The following is a 21,309-nucleotide window of genomic DNA, read 5'->3' on the forward strand; positions in this document are numbered from 1 at the left end:
AATAACTTTATATTAAAATTTTACTAGTAGTCAGGCGGGGTGGCACACACCTGTTATTTTAGCTACTCAGGAGACAGAGGCAGGAACATTGAGAGTTCAAGGCTAGCCTGAGCAAAGGTAGAGAGACCCTGTCTCAAAAGTAAAATAAAAACAAAAGGTTTGAGCCATAGCTCAAAAAAGATTTTTTTGACTTGTACTGAATTTTGACCCACCTTTTCATTCACAGGAGACAGTGAGCCATTTTAATGAAATTCCAATGACAATATAATGACATTTAAAAAAATATTCCTACTATTTCCATGAAACAACATGTTTTACACATTACTTTTTATTTATATACATTTTATATGGTTGTATTTAGTGAATGTATTATTTTGTTTTATTATACTCACTTAATGTTACATTTTTTTTCTTTTTTATGTTTCTGTATACCTTCAATAGTATTCATGGTATTGATATTAAACAACAAGTAGCATGTTTTTCATTTTTTTGGTTCTTATAGCTAGGGGAAAATAAAAGTCAGTTTCTTCTTTCTGTTGTTGCTTAGGATAAATTATTAAGAAGGAAATTACTGAGCTAGAGGGTCTTAAACATATTAATAATCATTGCTATATTTTACATATTACTTTCCAAATAGATTTATCTTAAGCTCCAACTTATAACTGAGTGTTCTTGTTTAATGAAGACACATTTTTAGCTGGGCATGATGGTACATGCATGTAATTTCAGCACTTGGGAGGCTGAGACAAGAGAATCTTGAGTTAGCCTAGGCAGCATAGTGAGTCTCTGTCTTAGGGGTGGGGGATAAAAAAAAAAAGGGGACACAATTTTAAAAGTACCAAAACAATTATATTGCCTCAGAGCAGAAGTGTCCTTTTTTTTTTTTCCATGGACTATTCTTCTAATCACTGGGTGGGAGGTGACAACTTAAGGATTAGGGGTAGAGTTGAGGATGGAGTCAGGTGTTAGAGAAGAAATTCTGAGTGGAGAAGTTACCCAGGGAACTTTATGACTCAGGGGTATGGGAGAACTCCATTCTTTCCAGAGTGAGAATTTGAGACAGCCTAGACTTTTTTGACCTTCTAATTGCTTTATTTTGCAGATATCAGAAACTAAGTCTGGACAGGCGAAGTAAGTTGCTTAGTTCATTTAGCTAACTAGTCTCAGAACTGAGAACTTGATGTAGTGTTCTTTCTTATAGGTTAACTTTAACTGAAACACTTTACCTCCAAAATAGAAACATTATAAGAGAGAGTTTGAATGTAAACCTCATCCTAGCCTTTAAAAGAAAGGGACTCAAAATTATGCAGTATCCATGGCAAATAACTATTTTATTTGTTGCTAAGTCTTCTAATTTTGTTTCTTACTTACCTCTAAGAATATTCATCTATATCTCTGTTGGGTTTCAAGTTCCTGGCCCACCAAGAAGAATAGAAGGTAGAATTAGAAGGGACCATAGAGATAAGATAGTTTATGCCTTTTGTTTTATAGCTGATAAAAGTAAACTCCAGTGAGGAAAAGTGACTGCTAAATAGTCACTTTGTATTTGTGAAAGCCATAAATTTAGGATTAGGGCTCTTTATTATTCAGTCTAGCGTGCCATGTCAACTCTAAAAGTGTGACCCACATTGTGGATGAAAAGTTTTTTATTTTCGTTCAGCAAATGAATGAGGACTATAACTCCTTGGCAAACACGGGACTAGGTGCTTGGAGGGCGTAGTGTATACCTGCTTCTCTGGTGGCTGCTGTGGTACGCATGATAGCACAAAGCGTGTTTTAGAGGAGGTGTAATCAGTATGGTGAGAGCAGAGGGTGAGATCTGGAAAAGCTGAGTGAAGAGGTGGACTGAAAATTAGAGGTGGGGAAGAGTAACACCAAGGAGAAGGAACATTCTGATAATAGGCAGAGAGCCGGGAAAGTATGAGAGAGATTTGAAGAATTGAATTTTTTATATATATGTTTTTAGAGGAAAGATGAAGTATTTGAAATTGAAGGGTAGTCTTAAACGCTGAGGAATTTAAATGTTAATTTGTAGATGGTGACACTATGTAAATTTTTTTTTCATTTTTCTTTTATTATTCATATGTGCATACAAGGCTTGGTTCATTTCTCCCCCCATATGTAAATTTTTTGAGCAAGAGCATAAAATAATCACGTCTAGTTTTAGAATTTGGTAGCTCTGACAAATTTGGTTTGATGATGTTGAGGTATCATTTATTGTTCAAGTGGAGATGTCCAATCTGAAGCTGTATTGTAGGTCTGCAACTTAGGAGATAAACTATAATTAAAGATTCAAATTAAATTTCTGATTTATCAAAGGCAAGAGTTAAGCTTCAAAAGTTTTAGCTAGTTTTTCTTTTTTTGTAGTACTGAGGCTTGAACTTAGGGCCTTCACCTTGAGCCACTCCACCATCCCGTTTTTGTGCTGGTTTTCTTTTGAGATAGGGTCTCATGAACTGTTTGCCTGGGCTGGCTTTGAATCGCAGTCTTCCTGATCTCTGCCTCCTGAATAACTAGGATTATAGACGTGAGCCACTGGGCCCAGCTTTAGCTAGTTTTTCACAGAAATTATATAAAATTATCTTTCTGAAGAAATAAATTAATAAAGTGATGTTGGAGATTTCTTTGTCTCTTTTCTATTTTCTTTGCTTGCTTTCTTTTCTCTGTGGCTTCTTTAATATTGAAGGCTTTTCTTTATTTTTGCAGTGCTCTGAAGACCTTAAACATGCTAGGCAAGCTTTTACCACTGAACCACACCCCCAGCTCTTTCTTTCTTTCTTTGGGGTTTGAGACCAGGGCCCTGTGCTTGCTAGGCAAGTACTCTACCTCTTGAGCCATGCCCCCTTTTGTTTTTGGTTTATTTTACAGACAGGGTCTGACCTTGGTCTGTGATCCCTTGCCTGTGCTACCACACCTGGCTTGAGGGAGCTGGAGGCTTTTCTTTTTTTTTTTTCATGGTACTGGGGTTTGAACTCAGGGCCTCATGCTTGCTAGGTTGGCACTCTACCACTGGAGCCACTCTGCCAGCCCAGGAAGTTTTTCATGGTTATCTTTGACTCTGCATTTAAATTTAAGACAACTATGATAAATAGTTTGTGTACATGGATAGGACTTGTTAGCTGGTAGCTTCTACTATAGGATGATTCTACATGTTTGTGGAGAACTTTGCAATGTTAGTGTTTTTTTTTTTCTTGAGCCTATAAGTTTTTCCAGTTAGAAGTTGATGAATCTCTTACTCGAAGACAGAAATGCCTTGATGCTGTGTTCTTAGAGCCATAGTAGCTGAAAGGAGGCTAGGGAGAGGGAGGAAGGGAACATCTTATTATCCAGTAGGTAAAATTATCTCTTAATCTTCTCTTCTGAGGCTGGGGATATAGCACAGTGATGAGTGCTTGCCTACCATGAGTGATAACCTGAGTTAGATCCACAGCATGCAAAAACGAACAACAAAAAATCCTCTTCTTCACCTTATCTACTGCCTGTTCTCACCAGCCATTCCCAAAATTGCATTTGTTCTGGTTTAGTTTCTATACAGAATAAACCTTCTGCTTTAATAATACTTGACTGTGTAGTATTCGGAATGGTCAAAGATCAGACCGCTTCTTATAGAGCTGGGTGCCAGTGGCTCACACCTATAATCCTAGCTACTTAGGAGGCAGAGATCAGGAGGATTGCTGTTTGAAGTCAGCCTGGGCAGATAGTTCCCAAGACCCTATCTCAGAAAAACCCAACACATGCATAAAAAAGGGCCAGAAGAGTGACTGAAGTGGTAGAGTGCCTGTCAAGCAAGTGTGCGGCCTTAGTTCGAACTCCAGTACCACCAAAAAAACAACCAAAACCTGCTTCAGATAGAGATGTCAAGCAAATCCCTGCCCCATTCCCCTTCGTAGTCCCCCCCCCCGCCTTTTTAAATCTTTTTTGGGGGGGGTAATACGGGGTTTTAAACTCAGGGCTTCATAGGCAGGAGTTCTAGTGCTGAACCATGCCTCTGCCCTAAATCGTCAATTCTTAGCCTTTCTGGGGTGTTAGGGCTAGAATTTATTTGATTTGCAGTGACATTCTTTTTAGTAGGTATTTAGTATTAGATTTCTCAAGCTTACCACTTTCTCCATCTGAAAAGTGTGTGCATGCTTCTCATCTATCCACTTTTTTTCTCCTTGTTGCACTTTTACTTTCTTTACTCTTATGTTAGTGAGGTTTTTGGAAAGTGCAGAGACAAACAGATGTGTTCAATGTACTGTTCAACTGGAAGTCTTTAGTGTTCCCTAGAATTGAGTCATTTATGTATTGTGCAAGTCATTTTTTGGCATATTTGCTTCACATCTATGTTATAATTTATCATTTTTCTTAAGTAAACTAATTTTTTGATAAACTAAATTCAAAGAGAATTTCTGTATTAGTAATGTAAAACTTACATTGTGATATCAGTAGATGAAAGTGGTAACTTTTTGTTATGTACATTAAAATATACATAATTATTAATATAAGTATTATTTGAAGGCTGTCTAAAATTCTCTTATATGCCACCAGCATTATAAGAACCATATTTTGGAACACAAAGAGTCTTTAGACAAAGAAGATGATCTGGTCAAGAAGATGGTCATAGCTTCATTTGGATCTGGCTTTTTGCTCATTTATTAAACATTCATTGAGCACTTAATGAATTGAGCTAGATTTTGAGACTGCAGAGGTGAATAAAATATTCATTGTCTTTAGGGATCTTTCAGTCTTCTTGTTTGGTCTGATATGAAATAAATAGTGATATACCTGCTGTGGAGAGTACTGTGGATAAGAAGGAGGAAATGGTCAATTCTTGAGAATTAGAACCAGGTCTGCACAGGAAGTGACACTTATTAGTAGGTGGTCCCTGATGGGTAGGTGGAGGCATTCTAGGTAGAGAAGTTAGCCTGAGCAAAGATGAGGAGATAGAATCATAAGTAGTTGGCACAGAGTGCTAGAGGGGACTTGAAAGAGATGAGCTGGTCAGGTGCCAGTGGCTCATACCTCTAAACATAGTTTCTTGAGAGACTGAGATTGGGAGGCTTATGTTTCAAGGCCAGCCTGGGCAAATAGTTTGTGAGACCCTATCTCCAAAAAATAAACAGCAAAATGGACTGGAGGTGTGGCTCCAGTGGTAAACCATCTGCTTTGCATGCGCTGAAGCCCTGAGATCAAGCCCCAGTCCCACCAAAAAGAAAAAAGAAAAAGAGATAGAAGGCTTGGTGTGTGTGTATAAGTCCTGCTAAGGAATTTGGACTTTGTATTGAAGGCAATGGAAGGTTCTTTTTTTTTTAAGCCAGTCAAATTTAGCAGTGGGGAGTTGTATGCCAACTTTACTGACACCTAATGTTAATAAATTCAGATAACCCACTACCATCAGACCAGCCAATGGAAGGTTCTTAAATCAGTCAAGCACTAAACATTTCGGGAGCACCTATTCTGTGAGTAGTACTATACCCAGTCCTATGGAAGACTTGGAGTTTTAGATCCAATTCCTTTAGGAATTCAACTTTTAGTTGAGGGGATGAAGAATTAGATAGTAGAATCCTAAAGTAAATTAGTTTCTATAGAGATCTCCTTTTGAAATTCTATAACCCAATTTTCCATCTTTTCTAGAGTCTCATCAAGTCCTAGCTCAACTCTTGGACACTTTGCTTGCAATTGGCACTAAACTATCAGAGAACCAAGCTATCCAGTCACGATTAGTTGATGTAGCCTGCAAGGTAAGAGTATAATGGTCTCTCTTGAATAGTTTCTCATTATCTGGAAAGGTGGTTGTTCTGTAAAATCTGCTCAGATTCATCCTAAGCATATAATAGGATTGCCAAGGACTCAATGGCTTTAAGAGCTGTTTCTCTTTTTGTCCTTGATGTTGGGTAGGAATAAAGCTAAGTCAGTTATTTTAAAATAAACTTCCTCATCTCCCAAAAGATATGATAATAATTACAGTACATAGCTACTGTGTATATTGTGCTTAATAATGTACCCTGCTTATTATGGTGCTTTCTTCCAATTTTTCATTTGGTGCTCACAGTCTCTTAGGTAAATACTGTAATCTTTGTTTTACAAAGGTGCATATTGAGGCTTAAGGAGTGTAACTTGTCCAAGTTTTCACAGTGAGGAGGTTGGGTTGCAGAACCAGGGTGTAAACTGGGTTCTCTTACTTCAAAACTCACATTCTTTATTATGCCTGTTGCTTCAGTAAACAAGCCAGTGAGATACAGCAACTGTTTGGGAAACACTTTTTAGGTTCCTTTTTTCTGATTGTAAAAGAAATTCAAGTAAATTAATTATGTCTAGTAACTTGGAGTTTTTTTTGGTTTGCTTTTTAGTTTTTGAGACATTTTTACTATGTAGCCCAGGCTGACCATGAACTCATAATTCTCCTGTCTCTACCTTCTGAGTAGCTGGGTTACAGGCATGTCGAATCAGGCCTGGCTTTTTCTTTTACTTTTTTTTTCTGCTGGGGATTGAACCCAGGGTCTTGACCATACTAACTAAGCTTGTGCTCTACCTCTAAGTTATACCCCTAGTACTAAAGATTTTTTTTTAATTGAGATATAATTAATTCATAAAACATTCGGTCTTTTATTAGAAATAATACAAAGTATGTTCTCTAACCATAATGGTATAAAATTAGAAATCAGTTAGCAGAAATAAATCCAGAAACCACATAAGTATGTAGAAATTCAACATACTTCTTCAAAGAAGAAATTAAAAAGGGAAATTAGGAAATACTTTGAGTTGAATGAAAATCTAGGCAGTTAAAATACTGTTTCAGCTGGGTGTGATGGTACATGTGTATAATCTTAGCATTCAGGAGGCTGAGAAAGGAGGATTGCAAGTTCAAGACCAGTCTGGGCGATGCAGAGTGTTCAAGGCCAGCTTGGGCTACATAGTGAGGCCCTGTTTCAAAAAACAAAAGTTGTAAAATATTGCTTGCATATAGCTGTAAGTACCTGGAATTAAAAAAAAAACAAACAAAAAAAAAAAACAGAGAGCCAGGTATGGTGGCCCACACCTGTAATCCCAGTTACTTGGGAAGTAGAGATAAGATTGTGGTTTATGGCCAATCTGGACAAAAAGATAGTGAGAGCCCATCTCAAAAAACAAGCTTGGGGCTGTAGGCATGGTTCAAGTGGTAGACTACCTGCTCAGCTAGCAAAAAACCAAGCCCTAAAACAACAAAAAACCAAGCTGGGTGTGGTGGGTCTTGCCTATAATCCCACCTACTCTGGAGTTGGAGGTAGGAGGATTGTAGTCTGAGGCTGGCCTGGGGAAAAGTGTAAAAACCCTATGTAAAAAACCAAACTAAAGCAGGAAGGATGAGGGCTGTGTCTCAAGAGTACTACCTAGCAGTTGTTGAGGCCCTGAGTTCAAATCTCATTACCCCCAAAATTAGAGAACCTATTTGAAATAGATTCCTAGAAATGCACAACTATTGAAATTGATTTAAAAAAAGGTAGACAGTCTCTGTAGATCTATAACAAGCAAGTAAACAGATTGAACTAGTAATGAAAAACCCAGACAATAACACAACCTGCTCATAAAGAAAAGTTTAGGCCTAGATGATTTCCCTGGTGAATCACATCCAACATTTAAGTAAAAATTAATGCCAATTATTCACAAACTTGATTAAAAAGCAGGAGAGAACACTTCCCAACTCATTCTATGAGTCCAGTATTACTCTGATACTAAAATTGGACAAAAACATCGTAAGAAAAGAAAACGGACAGGCACCAGTGGCTCACACCTCGCTAGCTACATGGGAGACTGAGATCTGGTTCAAGGCCAACATGAGCAAGTAGTCCGAGACACCCCATCTCCAAAGTAAGCATATCAAAATGGGCTGGAGGTGTGACTCAAGCAGCAGAGTGCCTGTTTTGCAAGCATGAAGTCCTGAGTTCAAACCCTAGTTCCACAAAAAAAAAAAAAAAAGAGAGAGAGATGAAAAGAAAATCACACCAGTGTCTCTTGTGAATATGGATATAAGTATCCTTAACAAAATGCTAGCAAATAAAGTTCAGCAATTTATAAGTAGAATTATATACCATGATCAGGTGGGATGTATCCCAGGACTGTGAGATTGGTTTAACATTTGAAAAGAAAATAACACATTATAACAATAAGATAAGGACCAAAAAAATCCTCATGATCTAATTGATGCAGAAAAAGCATTCAACAAAACCTAAACCCTTTATAAAAACACTAAAAATAATCTGAGAACAGAGCAGAACTCCCTCAGCCTCATAAAGAGCATCTACAAAAAACCTGACAGTTTGACATTGTACTTAATTTTGAAAGATGGTGCTTTCCCCTAATGTCTGTCCACTTCCACTTCCCTTTGTATTGGAGGTTCCTGCAAGGCTATTAGACCAGAAAAAGAAATTATAGGCATCTGTTTTGGGAAGGAAGAAGTAAAGCATCTGTATCTCCATTCATAAATGACATGATCTTGAATTTAGAAATTATTAGAAGTAATAAACAGTTTAGCAAGGTTGTAGGATACAGGACTAATATACAAAAATTAGTTGTATTTCTATAAACTTGTAATGAACAATATGAAAATTAAGGCAAATGCGCTGGCACATGTCTGTAATCCTAGCACTTGGGAGGTTGAGAATAATTCCAGTTGAAGGTCAGCTGGGGCTTCATAGTGAAACTTTGTTTCAAAAAAAATTAAATTAGTAAAATAATGCACTTATAATGTAAGCATCAAAAAGAATGAAATATAGTCATTTGCTGCACAATGATGTTTTGGTCAACAGTGGATCACAGAGATTATGGTGGTTCCATAAGATTATTGTGGATCTGAAAAAATTCCAATCACTTAGTGACATTTCCACCATCATTACTCATGTGTTTGTGGTGATGCTGGTGTAAACTAACCAGCATTACCTTATTCAGGGATAGCATGAACAGTTATATATATTACGTAGCACTTGATAATGATGGAAAGTGACTGCATTACTGGGTTATGTATTTAGTGTAATATAATTTTAAATGTTACTTTAGAGTAAACTTCTGTTTACCCAGAAATATTAACTGTAAAACAGTTTCAAGGCACAACCTTCAGGAGATATTCCAGAAGGCATGTTACCACCTGTAGGAGTCGACAGTGCCATGCATATTTTACCGTCTCTAAAGACTTCTCAGTGCCTGTCAAGATGGTGATACTGGTGATCCTGGCCCTTTGTAGGTGGAGTCAGATATGTGTATTTTTGTCTTTGTTTTTAACTAAGAATTTTAAAAATTTAAACATTTTAGGAAAAAACTTATAGAATAAGATTCTAGAGAAATAAAATATTTTGTATAGTAGTGTACTGTGTGTTTTAAATGTTACTTCAGGAGAACCAAAAAGCTAGAGCTGGTCGAGTGGCTCAAGTGGTAGATTGTCTGCCTAGTAAAAGTGAGGTTCTGAGTTCAAACCCCAGAACCACAAGAAAAATAAAAATAAAAATAAAAAAACTAAAAGATTAGAAAGTTTGTAAAGCAGCTAGTTTTAAGCTAAAATTCATTTATTATTAAAAATACTGTAAAATAAATTCAATGTAGCTTAAGTGCAGCCATGTTTTTAGACTATAATGGTGTGTATTGTGTCCTCAGCCTTCATGTTTGTTTACCACTCACTAAATCACTCACAGCTTCCAGTCTACAAGCTCCATTCATGCTTGTACAATTTTTTTACCTTTATATCACATTTTATTCCACCTTTTCTACATTTAGATATGCTTAGATATAAAAACATCAACATGTTATTATAATTACCTATAGTATTAGGTACAGTAAAATGTGGACTGGGAGCCTAGGAGCAATAGCCTGTGCCCTATAGCCCAGGTGTGCTATAGCGTCTAGGCTTGTGTAAGTAAGGTATGATGTTCACACAGTGTCGAAATCACCTAACAGTACATTTCTCAGAACATGCCCCTATTGTTATGTAACACATGCCCGAGCTTTTGAATAAGTTTAACAAAAGAAGTATAACACTTTTACTCTGGAAACTATATGGAAGAGTTTCAAAGGGAACTAAAATAATCTTGACAAAGAAGAACAAAGTAAAAGTATTTATACTTGCCAATTTCAGAACCCAACTACAAAGCATCAGGAATCAAGACAGTGTGGTGCTGCCTAAAGACAGAGCAATGGAATGGAATTAATAGTGAAGAATACAAAATACATCCACTGTGTTCACCCTCCATCACCCTCGCCATTTACCCTACCCTCTCCCACTGATTACACCCCCCCACAGGACCTTCCTGTCCTTTATGTTTTAAAATTAAGTGTATATTGGTTTGTCAAGGGTGTTTTGCCTGGTTATTTCAGTCATGTATATATCGTGCTTTAATCACATTAACCCCCTCTATTACTTACTCTGTTAACCTGTTCTACCTTTATTCAACAGTTTACAGTGCATTTTGTTACACTATCTTTATAAACAGGTGCATGGTGTTTCAAATTATTCCCTCTATTTGAGGAAATAGAGGGTATTCTTAAGAATAATTTGCATGCCGTGTACACTGAACTTTTATTTCAATCCATATTGAAACTGAGTAAGTCAATATGTTATTTTTAATCTTATGTAACTCCATTCTGTACTTTTTATTTTTTGCGGTATTGGGTTTTGAACTCAGGGCCTACACCTTGAGTCACTCCATCAGCCCTTTTTTTGAGATAGGATCTCGAACAATTTGCCTGGGCTGGCTTTGAACTGTGATCCTCCTGATCTCTGCCTCCTGAGTAGCCAGGATTACAGGTTTGAGCCACTGGTGCCCAGCTGTACTTTTCTTGATATAGTTGATCTTTGATTTTTTTCCCCCCCTTTGGTATAGAAAAGTTTTAAACTGGTTGGCTAAGTTTATTTTAACTTTTGATATATATTGCTCTCATTGGAAATGTGGTTGGCTTACTCATTCCATTAATATAAAAAATGATGGTACTTTTGGCCTGACAAAATGTACAACACCAAAATAGCATCTTCAGACACTTGGCAGTTCTTAATGATGATGGGCATGATGTAAGAAGTGACCTGTAGGGGAAAGACATCATAAAATTATAATTGTTGCTCTGAGGGTGTGATGTAGACTCTCTTTTGGGCTAAGATTCAGTGTGCAGTAGGTTATGAGTCATTGTTGCCTCGTTACTGTAGAAGCTAGAATGGTACAAATAAAGTGTTTCTAACAGTGTTAGCAACTCCCAGAGGCTGACGATTTAGTCAGCATTTTAGTTATAAGAAATAATGCTTCCATACTAAACATAAATGAGCCATTAAAAAAAAAAGCCAGCTGTTTTATTAACTGTGACAAACACAGTCATTGTTGGCCTCAAATCTAGAAATGTGTCTTCATCTCTCAGTTTCAGTGTCTTATTTTGATGGATTATTTTGAGCCCTTACTATATATGAGGCATCGTAGGGACATAGAGTGTATGTTTCACACTTTTTAGCCTAAACAACTTGGGGGTAAAGAATTAGCTGAGATTAAGCTGCTTGATTGAGCCATTTTTATAATTGGAAATTCCCATTCTGAGAGCCCCACTCTCAGAAATCTTGTGAGATTTCCTTTGTTCTCTGCCCAATGTAAACTTGCCTGCCCATGTCACCTTCACACAGGACATGGCTTCTACCAAAAGTTTTGGTTCCCACTTGGTTCATGAGATTATTTCTGAAGCATCTGACAGGAACATTTAACGGGTGCTTACTACCTCTTGTGACAGTGTCCTAGGTGTGCAGATTTGTTTCATCCAGTCAGTCTATTTCTGTTGCTTTCAGTTTCATTTTCTCTTCTTTGCCATCACCTACTCATCCCCCGCCTTGTTCCCTTCCCCCCCTCCCCTCTTTGTCTCTCTTTTTCCTTGAACTAACTATCCTTCCTAGTGCAGGAATCATAGATTATAGGTATGTATCACCATTCCTGACCTTTCTTTTTTTAATTTTTTTGGTGGTACTGGGGTTTGATCTCAGGGCCTCTTGTTAGGCAGGTGCTCTATCACTTGATAGGCAGGTGTTTTATCACTTGAACCATATCCTCAGCCCTTTTTATTTTAGCTTATTTTTCAGATACTTTGCCCGGGGTGGCCGGGCCTCCTAAGTAGCTGGGATTATAGTTGTGAGCTACCACTACTGGTTTTAAAAAAAGCACATGCTAAGTGCCAGGTTCTGTAGTAGGTACCTGTACTTACTGAATGTCTGTTATGTCCCATATACTGTTAGCTGATTTTATGTACAATAATTATTAAATGAATTAATTTAGTTCATTTGCCATATAATTTTGTGGTATGAGATATTGTTCTTGTTTTTATTTTTTGTAAGTATAAATAGCTTTTTTATATCTAACATAGATTTTTCAACTTTTTAAATTTTTTATTAGACTATGATAGTTATACAGGGGGTTTTGTTGTGACATTTCCGTATATACATATGTGTATAATGTTTGATTCGTTCCCTCCATTATTCTCTCTCCTACCCCTTGCCCCTCTTAAAATGACTTCAGCTGGTTTCAGATTCATATAAGTAGAGAAAGTACATCAGCCATATTCACACTCCTTCACCTTCTTCATTTACCCTTCCGCTCCCACTAGTGCCCTCCCCTTTTAAATTTCTGTCCTTAATTGTCTAAGTGTCTGTTCATTGTTCAGTGAAGATTTTGCCTTAGTATTTTACTTGTAAATATATTGTGCTTCAATCAGTCTAACACTTTCTGTTACTCTTCCTCACCCTATATCCTGTGTTGTTGAACAGTTTTCAGTATGTTTTGTGTGTCTTGTTCCTACACAGATGTGATATATTTCAATATTATTCATGTTCTAACATTCTTTTCTTTTCCTCCTCCCTTAGTGTCCTCTGGCAGTCCTTCTTCTGGAAACGTTCTGTATATATTTATATGTGTATATAATGCTTGTACTTGGATTTATCTTCCACAAGAAAGCATGTGACCTTTGTCTTTCTGAACCTGGTTAACTTCACTTAAGATGATGTTGTCCAGTTCCATCCTTCTACCTGAGAATGAGAAAATTTCATTCTTATTTATGGCTTAATAAAATTCCATTATATACCATATTTTCTTAATCCATTTTCTGGGCTGTTTTCATAGCTTGGGTATTTTTTTTTTTTTTGTAGTACTGGGGTTTGAACTCAGGGTCTACAACTTGAGCCACTCCACCAGCCCTTTTTTGTGAAGAGGTTTTTCAAGATAGGGTCTTGTGAACTATTTGCCTGAGTTGGCTTCAAACCTCCATCTTCCTAATCTTTGCCTCCTGGATTATAGGTATGAGCCACCAGTGCCTGGCATAGCTTGGCTATTGTGAATAATGTTGAAAGTGTCTTTATTGTATCCTGACTTATATTCATTCAGATATATGCCAGTATTGCTGGATCATATGGTAGTTCTATTTTTAGTTTTTTGAGGGGGATTTCCACACTGTTTTCTATAGTGGCTGTACTAGTTTACATTCCCACCATATCTTCCCCAACATTTGTTGTTGTGTATGTTCTTCATGGTAGCCATTCTAACAGAAATGAGGTAGAATCTTAATGTGGTTTTGATTTGCATTTCTTTTAAGGCCAGGGATGTTTAGCATTTCTTCATGTGTTTTTTGGCCATTTGTATTTCTTCTTTGTTCCTATTTTTATACACTAAGGGCTTCTAAAAGCTTAGGATGCTTGTGTGTGGCTAGGTGATAAATGGCAGAGCCAGTAATCAAATCTTGATGTGTCCATTTCCACTCTGTTCATTCCACTGTTCTACTTTGCTTCTCAGATAAGAGGCAAAACAATTTAAGAAATCTAATTTCTCTGCAAAGCCCCCGTACCTCATGGAGTTATTCCCTGCACCTGTGTGGGCATAGTTCTATAGCTGCCTCTTTCTTTTTTGTGGTCTTTAAAGTGTATTTACTCTTGTGGATCACGTGCTCCTTTTCTAATGTTATGAAACAGTATGCTTGTTTCATTTTTTTTGTTTGTTTAGAATATTTTTTAACTTTTAAAAAATCTCAAACTTGGGCTGGACATGTGGCTCAGTGGTAGAGAGCTTGCTAGCAAGCACCAGGCCCTGGGTTGATCCCCAGCATTGCAAACACAAAACAAAATACAACCTCACACTTACAGAATGATTACAAGTGTAGTGGTAGTGAACTTTGTTCTTTTGAAATATTTGAAAGCAAGTTGTCAATATGGTGCCCCATTATCCTTGAATACTTTACTGTGTATTTTCTATTAACAAAGACATCCTTTTATCTAAACTCAATACAAAATCAAAATCAGGACATTAACAGTGACATATTACTATGTAGTCCTCAAACCCATTCAAATGTCATTTGTCTTTCCATACTGTCCTTTATAGAAGAAGAGTCCTGTTCAGAATAATAACATACTGCATTTTAGTTGCCATATCACATTAGTTGCTTTTGATTTGGAATAATTCCTGAGTTGATCCTTGATTTTATGACATTGACACTTTAAAAATTATGGGACAGTTATTTTGTAGTATCTTCTTGAATTTGTGCCTGATGCTTTTTCCTGATTAGGTTTCTGTTATGCATCTTTGGTAAAAATGTCAGAGATGTGAAGCAGTTACCATTGCATCCTGTTAGATAGTACACCATTTTGAATTATTGTACCACTTATCATTGGTTACAGTGGTGTCTGTCATCCTTCTTCACTGTAAGGTTACTCTTTTCCCCTTTGAAATTAATAAATATTTTGTGGGGAGATACTTTTGTGTATTCTGACATCAAACTTGCTATTTATTTATGTCATTTATGAACTTAGTATTTTCTTATTCAATGGATTATAACTTATTGCTGTCATTCATCTTGATGTTCAAATACTCTTATTTGACCAAGTGGGTCAAATTTCAAGCTGTCTATGTCTTTTTGTCTTTTCTCTATTGCTCTTTGAATAGTTTCAAAGAACAATAAGATATTACAGGCTCATCTCGTATTTTCTCTGTTCTAGTCCTAATATCAGCCTTTCTCTAAAAGAAACCGTGGTTCCTTTTAGTGAAAAAAATCTTTTTAAGCAATCAAGAGCTGTGTGGTAGGTGTGCTCATTGCTGTTGCGGTGTTGCTTTTGTGTCCTCTCAGTGGACATGTGGGTGTGTTACTTGCAAAAGGTTTGGCAGCCTAGCAAGCTAGTCATATGGATTGGTTATTGATTTAGTATCACTATATTTTCTGGCATTCTTTAGAAGCCTGGGCAATCCTTCCTTGTTGGAGAACATTGATACTTGGAGTGACTGTGTAAATATATGTAAAGAACACAGTTATGTATTAAAGAGCTCTTTAAGTACTTAGGTTTCAAATGCCCAACTTTGAACATAGCAAAGTTTTCAAGATCATGAAATATTTTGTTTATGTAGCTGTATGGGAAATGAAAACCAAATTGAATGACTGTAAGGAAACTTGGATTCTATATTGGCTCCTCTACTAGTAGTCTGTGTATTACTAGGCATTATCACTTAATCCTATTGATCGATTGAGTGATTGATTGCAGTGCTTCATATTGCAGCCAGGGCCTCATGCATGCTAGGCAAGCATAGTACCACTGAGCTCCATGCCCAACACTAACCGTAATATTCTTCACCTGTGAAATTGAGGCCTGTCAAATTAAGGCAGGGGAGGAAGAGGTGATTACTGGGAGTACTTCCAGAGACTATGTTACAATGATAGTGGGGGAAACAGAGTGCTGGAGACATGGGGCTATGAGTCAGGAAGAAAGAAACTAGTTTTGTGTATTTCAAATTAGTGATATCATTTATTGTTGTTTTTCTTTTTAGTGATATCATTTATAGGTAAAAACAATTCCAGACATTTTGAACTTGGCAGTATCTGAAGATAACTTGTATTGTACTGGCAGTTGTATATGTAGTTATTGCCTATGTAACTATATATGTGACTTTCTACCTTCCTTACTATTTTAGTGACAACAGTTAGTATCATGGTTTATAGTACATAAGGTTTTTCCGCATTTATACTCCTAAATTGAGTCTCTGATAAGCGTATAAATTCACAGAGGCAGATGAGAATACTAAGGCCATGAGAGGTCCAGCAACTTGACCAGTATTACACAGCTAGTGAATTGGAGCTGTGGTTTGAAGATAGGTCTTTAAAAAAACAAAACAGAAACACATAATATGAACAATAGCAAATGCATTATTCGTTCCAGTTTTGAATGCAAATTTCATAATCAGCAATCTTTTCCATGTATTATTCCCTCTTACTTTTTGTTGTCTGCTGTAGTATTTTAAAGTCCCTAACATTATGCTATTTAAATCATAAATACTTCAGTATATTTCTTTAACTGATAATATGTTTTTAATTTAGCTATGGTGTGCTTTTTTTTTATTTAAATACAAATTTTATTAGTATATATATTATATATATAAAATGTCAGTTTTGCATTACCACAATGAAGTAACTTAGGAGGTTAATTTTTTTTTACTGTTTTATTATTCCTATGTGCATACAAGGCTTGGGTCATTTCTCCCCCCTGCCCCCACCCCCTCCCTTACCACCCACTCCGCCCTCTCCCTCTCCCCCCCACCCCCTCAATACCCAGCAGAAACTATTTTGCCCTTATTTCTAATTTTGTTGAAGAGAGAGTATAAGCAATAATAAGAAGGAACAAGGGTTTTTGCTGGTTGAGATAAGGATAGCTATACAGGGTGTTGACTCACATTAATTTCCTGTGCGTGTGTGTTACCTTCTAGGTTAATTCTTTTTGATCTAACCTTTTCTCTAGTTCCTGGTCCCCTTTTCCTATTGGCCTCAGTTGCTTTAAGGTATCTGTTTTAGTTTCTCTGTGTTAAGGGCAACAAATGCTAGCTAATTTTTTAGGTGTCTTACCTATCCTCACCCCTCCCTTGTGTGCTCTCGCTTTTATCATGTGCTCAAAGTCCAGTCCCCTTGTTGTGTTTGCCCTTGATCTAATGCCACATATGAGGGAGAACATATGATTTTTGGTCTTTTGGGCCAGGCTAACCTCACTCAGAATGATGTTCTCCAATTCCATCCATTTATCTGCGAATGATAACATTTTGTTCTTCTTCATGGCTGCATGAAATTCCGTTGTGTATAGATATCACATTTTTTTAATCCATTTGTCAATGGTGGGGCATCTTGGCTGTTTCCATAACTTAGCTATTGTGAATAGTGCTGCAATAAACATGGGTGTATGGTGCACTTCTTAACACTACTTAATGTCATGTCAGATCAGTTTGTATTAAAATTTCATCATTGCACTAAAGATAACTTTCTATGGTTGGTTTGTTTTAGATTAGGATCCCAAAAGACCCACATACTAGCCAGGCACTGGTGGCTCACACCTATAATCCTAGCTACTTGGGAGGTTGAGATCTGGAGGATATCAGTTTGAGGCCAGTCTGGGCAAATAGTTCATGAGACCCCATCTCCAAAACCGAGCAAAATGAACTGGAGGTATGGCTCAAGTCGTAGAGTATCTGTTGTGCAAGTGTGAAGCCCTGAGTTCAAAACCCCAGTCCCACCAAAACAAAAATAAACAAACTCAAACTTAAAGCCTCCCAAAGACCCACATACTGCTTTTGGACAGTCTCTTAAATTTCTTTTAGTCTATAGAAGTGCTTTCTTTTGTTTTTTCTTTAGATGCCATTGGTTCATTGAAGAAACTGGGTATTTGTTAGCAGAGTAGCCTGCATTCTGTATTTGCTGGACTGCTTCCTTTTGGTGTCATGTAATTATTAACAGCGGACCTGTTTCATGCCTGTAGTTATGTTTTTAGGGGGAAGATGAGTTTTCAAGTTACACGATGTGCTACGTAGACTAATGAGAAGGTAGTGATTGAAATGATCCTTAAAATGGATGCAATGCTGTGATACTGTGTTTTTGTTTGTTTTGAAAGGCATTTTAGCCATGTTCTTTTGCTTCTTTTCTTTTTATAGCACTTGACAGACACCTCCCATGGTGTAAGAAATAAGTGCCTGCAATTGCTTGGCAATCTTGGTTCTTTGGAGAAAAGTGTCACAAAAGATGCAGAAGGCCTTACTGCAAGAGATGTCCAGAAAATTATAGGGGATTACTTTGGTGACCAAGATCCACGTGTCAGAACAGCAGCTATAAAAGCCATGGTAAACGTGATTATGGGAACTAATTGGGGATAGTTCTTCTTCTTCTCCTTGTTCTCTATCTTCCACATCCTTCCCCCTCCTTTTTTTTTTTGGCCAGGCTAGGATTCAAACCCAAGGTCTCAGGCATTCTAGGTGAAGGCTCTGCCACTAAGCTAGATGCCCAGCCCTCTTTTTTTTTTTTTAAAGAGTAGGCTCTTGTCTGGGAATGGAGGTGCACGTCTGTAATTGTAGCACTTGGGAGGTATAGGCAGGAGGATTGTAAGTGCAAGGCCAATTTGGGCTACATAGAGAGTTCTGTGCCAACCTAGGCTACCTAGTGAGACTCTGCCTCAAAACAACCAAAAAGAAACAGGAAAAAGAACCCATCACCACACGCACATACACATGCTCGCGCGCGCACACACACGATCTTACTGTGTTTCCAAACTCCTGGGCTCAAGCCATCCTCCTGCCTCAGCCTTCTGAGTAACTGGGACTAGAATTGTGAACCACTACATCTGGCTTCTTTGTTTTTTTTTTTAAAGTTCATGGCAAGTGTTGCCTTGGATATATTCTGAATCCCCCAGCATACATCTTACGTACACTTTTATGTACATTTTCAGGGAGGCATTGGTGATAACCTTATAGAACTAAAAGACACACATTCTTATATAACAAGTGTGGGTTTTTTGGCTTCTCTGGTAGCTTTCATCCCTATCTCTGCAACATAGAGGGTACAACTTGTGGCTATTATAACACCAAGTCACATCCCTCCACCAGGTAATCTGATCCCATTGGGGAGGGATGTGAGTTAGTATATTTCTTCCATGTTTCAGAAATATAGATGATAATTACCAGGAGTAAGTTGTTTAAACCATTTGTTCTTGGCTTTTTCTTTTGCATTGCTGGGAAACGAACCTAGGACCTGGCGAATGCTATGCCCTACTTAGTGGTTCTACCATTGAGCTACAGCCCCAGTCCTTCTCCTTAGCTTTCTTACCACTATTTCATATTTCTCTTTCTCTTTTTTTTTTTTTTTTTTTTTTGTTTTTTGGAAAGAGAGTATCACTATGTAGCCCAGGCTGGCCTCAAACTCTCAAACCTCCTGCCTCAGCTACTGAATGCTGGGATTTATAGGTGTGTGCAACCACACCTGATTATTTCATATTTTTCTAATACCCCCTTGGGATAGTCCATGGATTAGATTTTTTTAAATGTTTGAGTGCTTATTCTGGTCTTTGACCAGGTTTCTTATTTATATTACGGTTTTTGGCTAATATATTATATTAGTGTGATATAATGTGAAAAAATACATGAGATTTTGGGGAGGCATTAGAAATATTGACCTTTTTTCACAAATACTTAAACTATATCTTTATTATCTAGTTGCAGCTCCATGAAAGAGGACTGAAATTACACCAAACAATTTATAATCAGGTACTTTGAATGATTACCATCTGGCAGGGGAGCAGGTTCATGAAACTAGGGTGGTGGCACACTGAATTTGAAAACATAAGGACTTCAGCTGGCTTGTGGTACCACATTAATTGGAATGAATGTGAGGCAGATCCAAAACATACATTTCAGAAAAGAATTTGGGGTATGTAATTGAATAGCACTAATAAATGTGAAAGGGCTTTTAGGAAGATTTAGGTATCAATAGGAATATCAGACTGCATGAAGAAAAGCATATTGTTTAAATAAGGAAGTAGTAATCTTATAGATCTCTTTGGGTGGACCATACATGAGGTCAATTTGGGGAACCATGTTTGACAAATTAAAGTGTTTCTAGAGGGTGACCAAGACCATGGGTTCATACAAAAAGATGTCACCTGAATGTAGCACTGGTAAAGCATGGCAGAATGAAGTTGTGGAAAAGCTGTTTGATAGCCTTACCAAAAGGCCTTAGAAATTATTTTTCTCTTGGAGAATAGATAGGCAATCTAAATATACACTTGGAAATCAGACTTTGTTAGCCTACCAAGAATGGTTTTATCTCTCAGGAGAAGATTATATATAGTCAAGCCCCTGAAGTAGAATAAGTCCAGAATGCTTGTATTTGTGTGACCATCACCTTTTGTCCATAATAAAAACAAAACAAAACTATGTGGGAAGCCAAATGACTAAATGGAATATTGGGGAGGAAGGATTCAGGAAAGAAAGCTAGCTGATTCAGATGTTTAGTGGCGTATGACTGTCAGTAACCTAGGCAAGCAATAATGAGGGCCTCAGGGCAGTGAAGATGGAGTGATAGTGGAAGGTTTGAGATGTAATATAGAATTTGGATCTGTAATGAGTTCAGTTTTGGTTATGTTGAGTTTGAAAAGTTGGTGAGGCATCTGTGAAGCTCCAGGCCCTAGGTAGTTATGAAGGTCTCGAATTAAAGAGAAATGTGGGAACTAGCAGAGGTTATCTTGAGACATCATTATCCAGGGGCCATGAAGATTCCAAGAAGAGTGAGTAGGTTTAAATGGAGGTAAGTGATTTCAAACAAAGTAAATGGAAATGTACATTTTGATTTTATAAACAGAGAAAACCCTCATCTTTAGGGTTTGAGTCTATGAGAGCATTACTATGGACTTTCAGTAGCCTTCAGTAGGTTTGATGTTTTAAATGTCTGAGAGTGGCTCTGCTTTCAGGTAGTGGGTAGGAGGTTCATAGTCAGAAAATAGTCTAAGCAGCTGACAGGCCAAGAATTTTTTGTTGGGCAAAGGTTTAAGAAGTTAAAACTACTCACAAGTATTTTGATTGACATCCTTATCCAGACACCCTATCTTCATTTTGAAATAGATTGAACATTAGCTAGGAGGACACAGAACTGACAGACTTTTGAATCCTTCTTTGCAGGCTTGTAAATTGCTTTCTGATGACTATGAACAAGTGCGCAGTGCTGCAGTCCAGCTCATCTGGGTTGTCAGCCAGCTCTATCCCGAAAGGTCAGTGTGGGTGTAAACCACCTGTATTCATAGCTAAGCCTTTTTTCTTTCCTTCCACCATACAAAAAGCCAGCCAGAAAAGTAATGTTGGTTAGTGTTTTGAAAGGCAGTGTGAAACAGTGGGAGAGTATCCTGAAAATCAGAATGCCTGGGTCTCCTCTTTAAAATCTGTCATGACCTTTCCATGTATCTTGGGCCAGACATTTCCCCTCTTTGGGTACAACCTCCTCATCTATAATTGAAGAGATTGGATTATCTTTCTTAAGTGCTTCTCAGCACTTTTTGTTGGTTAATCA

The 21,309-nt window shown here is 37.4% G+C and overlaps 1 protein-coding gene across 1 annotated transcript in view; it reads left to right on the top strand.

Moving 5' to 3' along the window:
• Ints4 (integrator complex subunit 4) overlaps positions 1-21,309 on the top strand; it is a 106,053-nt gene that overhangs the window by 20,524 nt on the left and 64,220 nt on the right. Inside the window, exons 4-7 of the mRNA XM_020159834.2 lie at positions 5,617-5,723; positions 17,913-18,098; positions 19,464-19,514; positions 20,925-21,013. Of these exons, the coding sequence (XP_020015423.2) occupies positions 5,617-5,723; positions 17,913-18,098; positions 19,464-19,514; positions 20,925-21,013 (433 nt within the window). The remainder of the gene's footprint in view (positions 1-5,616; positions 5,724-17,912; positions 18,099-19,463; positions 19,515-20,924; positions 21,014-21,309) is intronic.

This window comes from Castor canadensis, chromosome 1, assembly GCF_047511655.1.
Source record: "Castor canadensis chromosome 1, mCasCan1.hap1v2, whole genome shotgun sequence".
Classification (NCBI taxonomy): domain Eukaryota; kingdom Metazoa; phylum Chordata; class Mammalia; order Rodentia; family Castoridae; genus Castor; species Castor canadensis.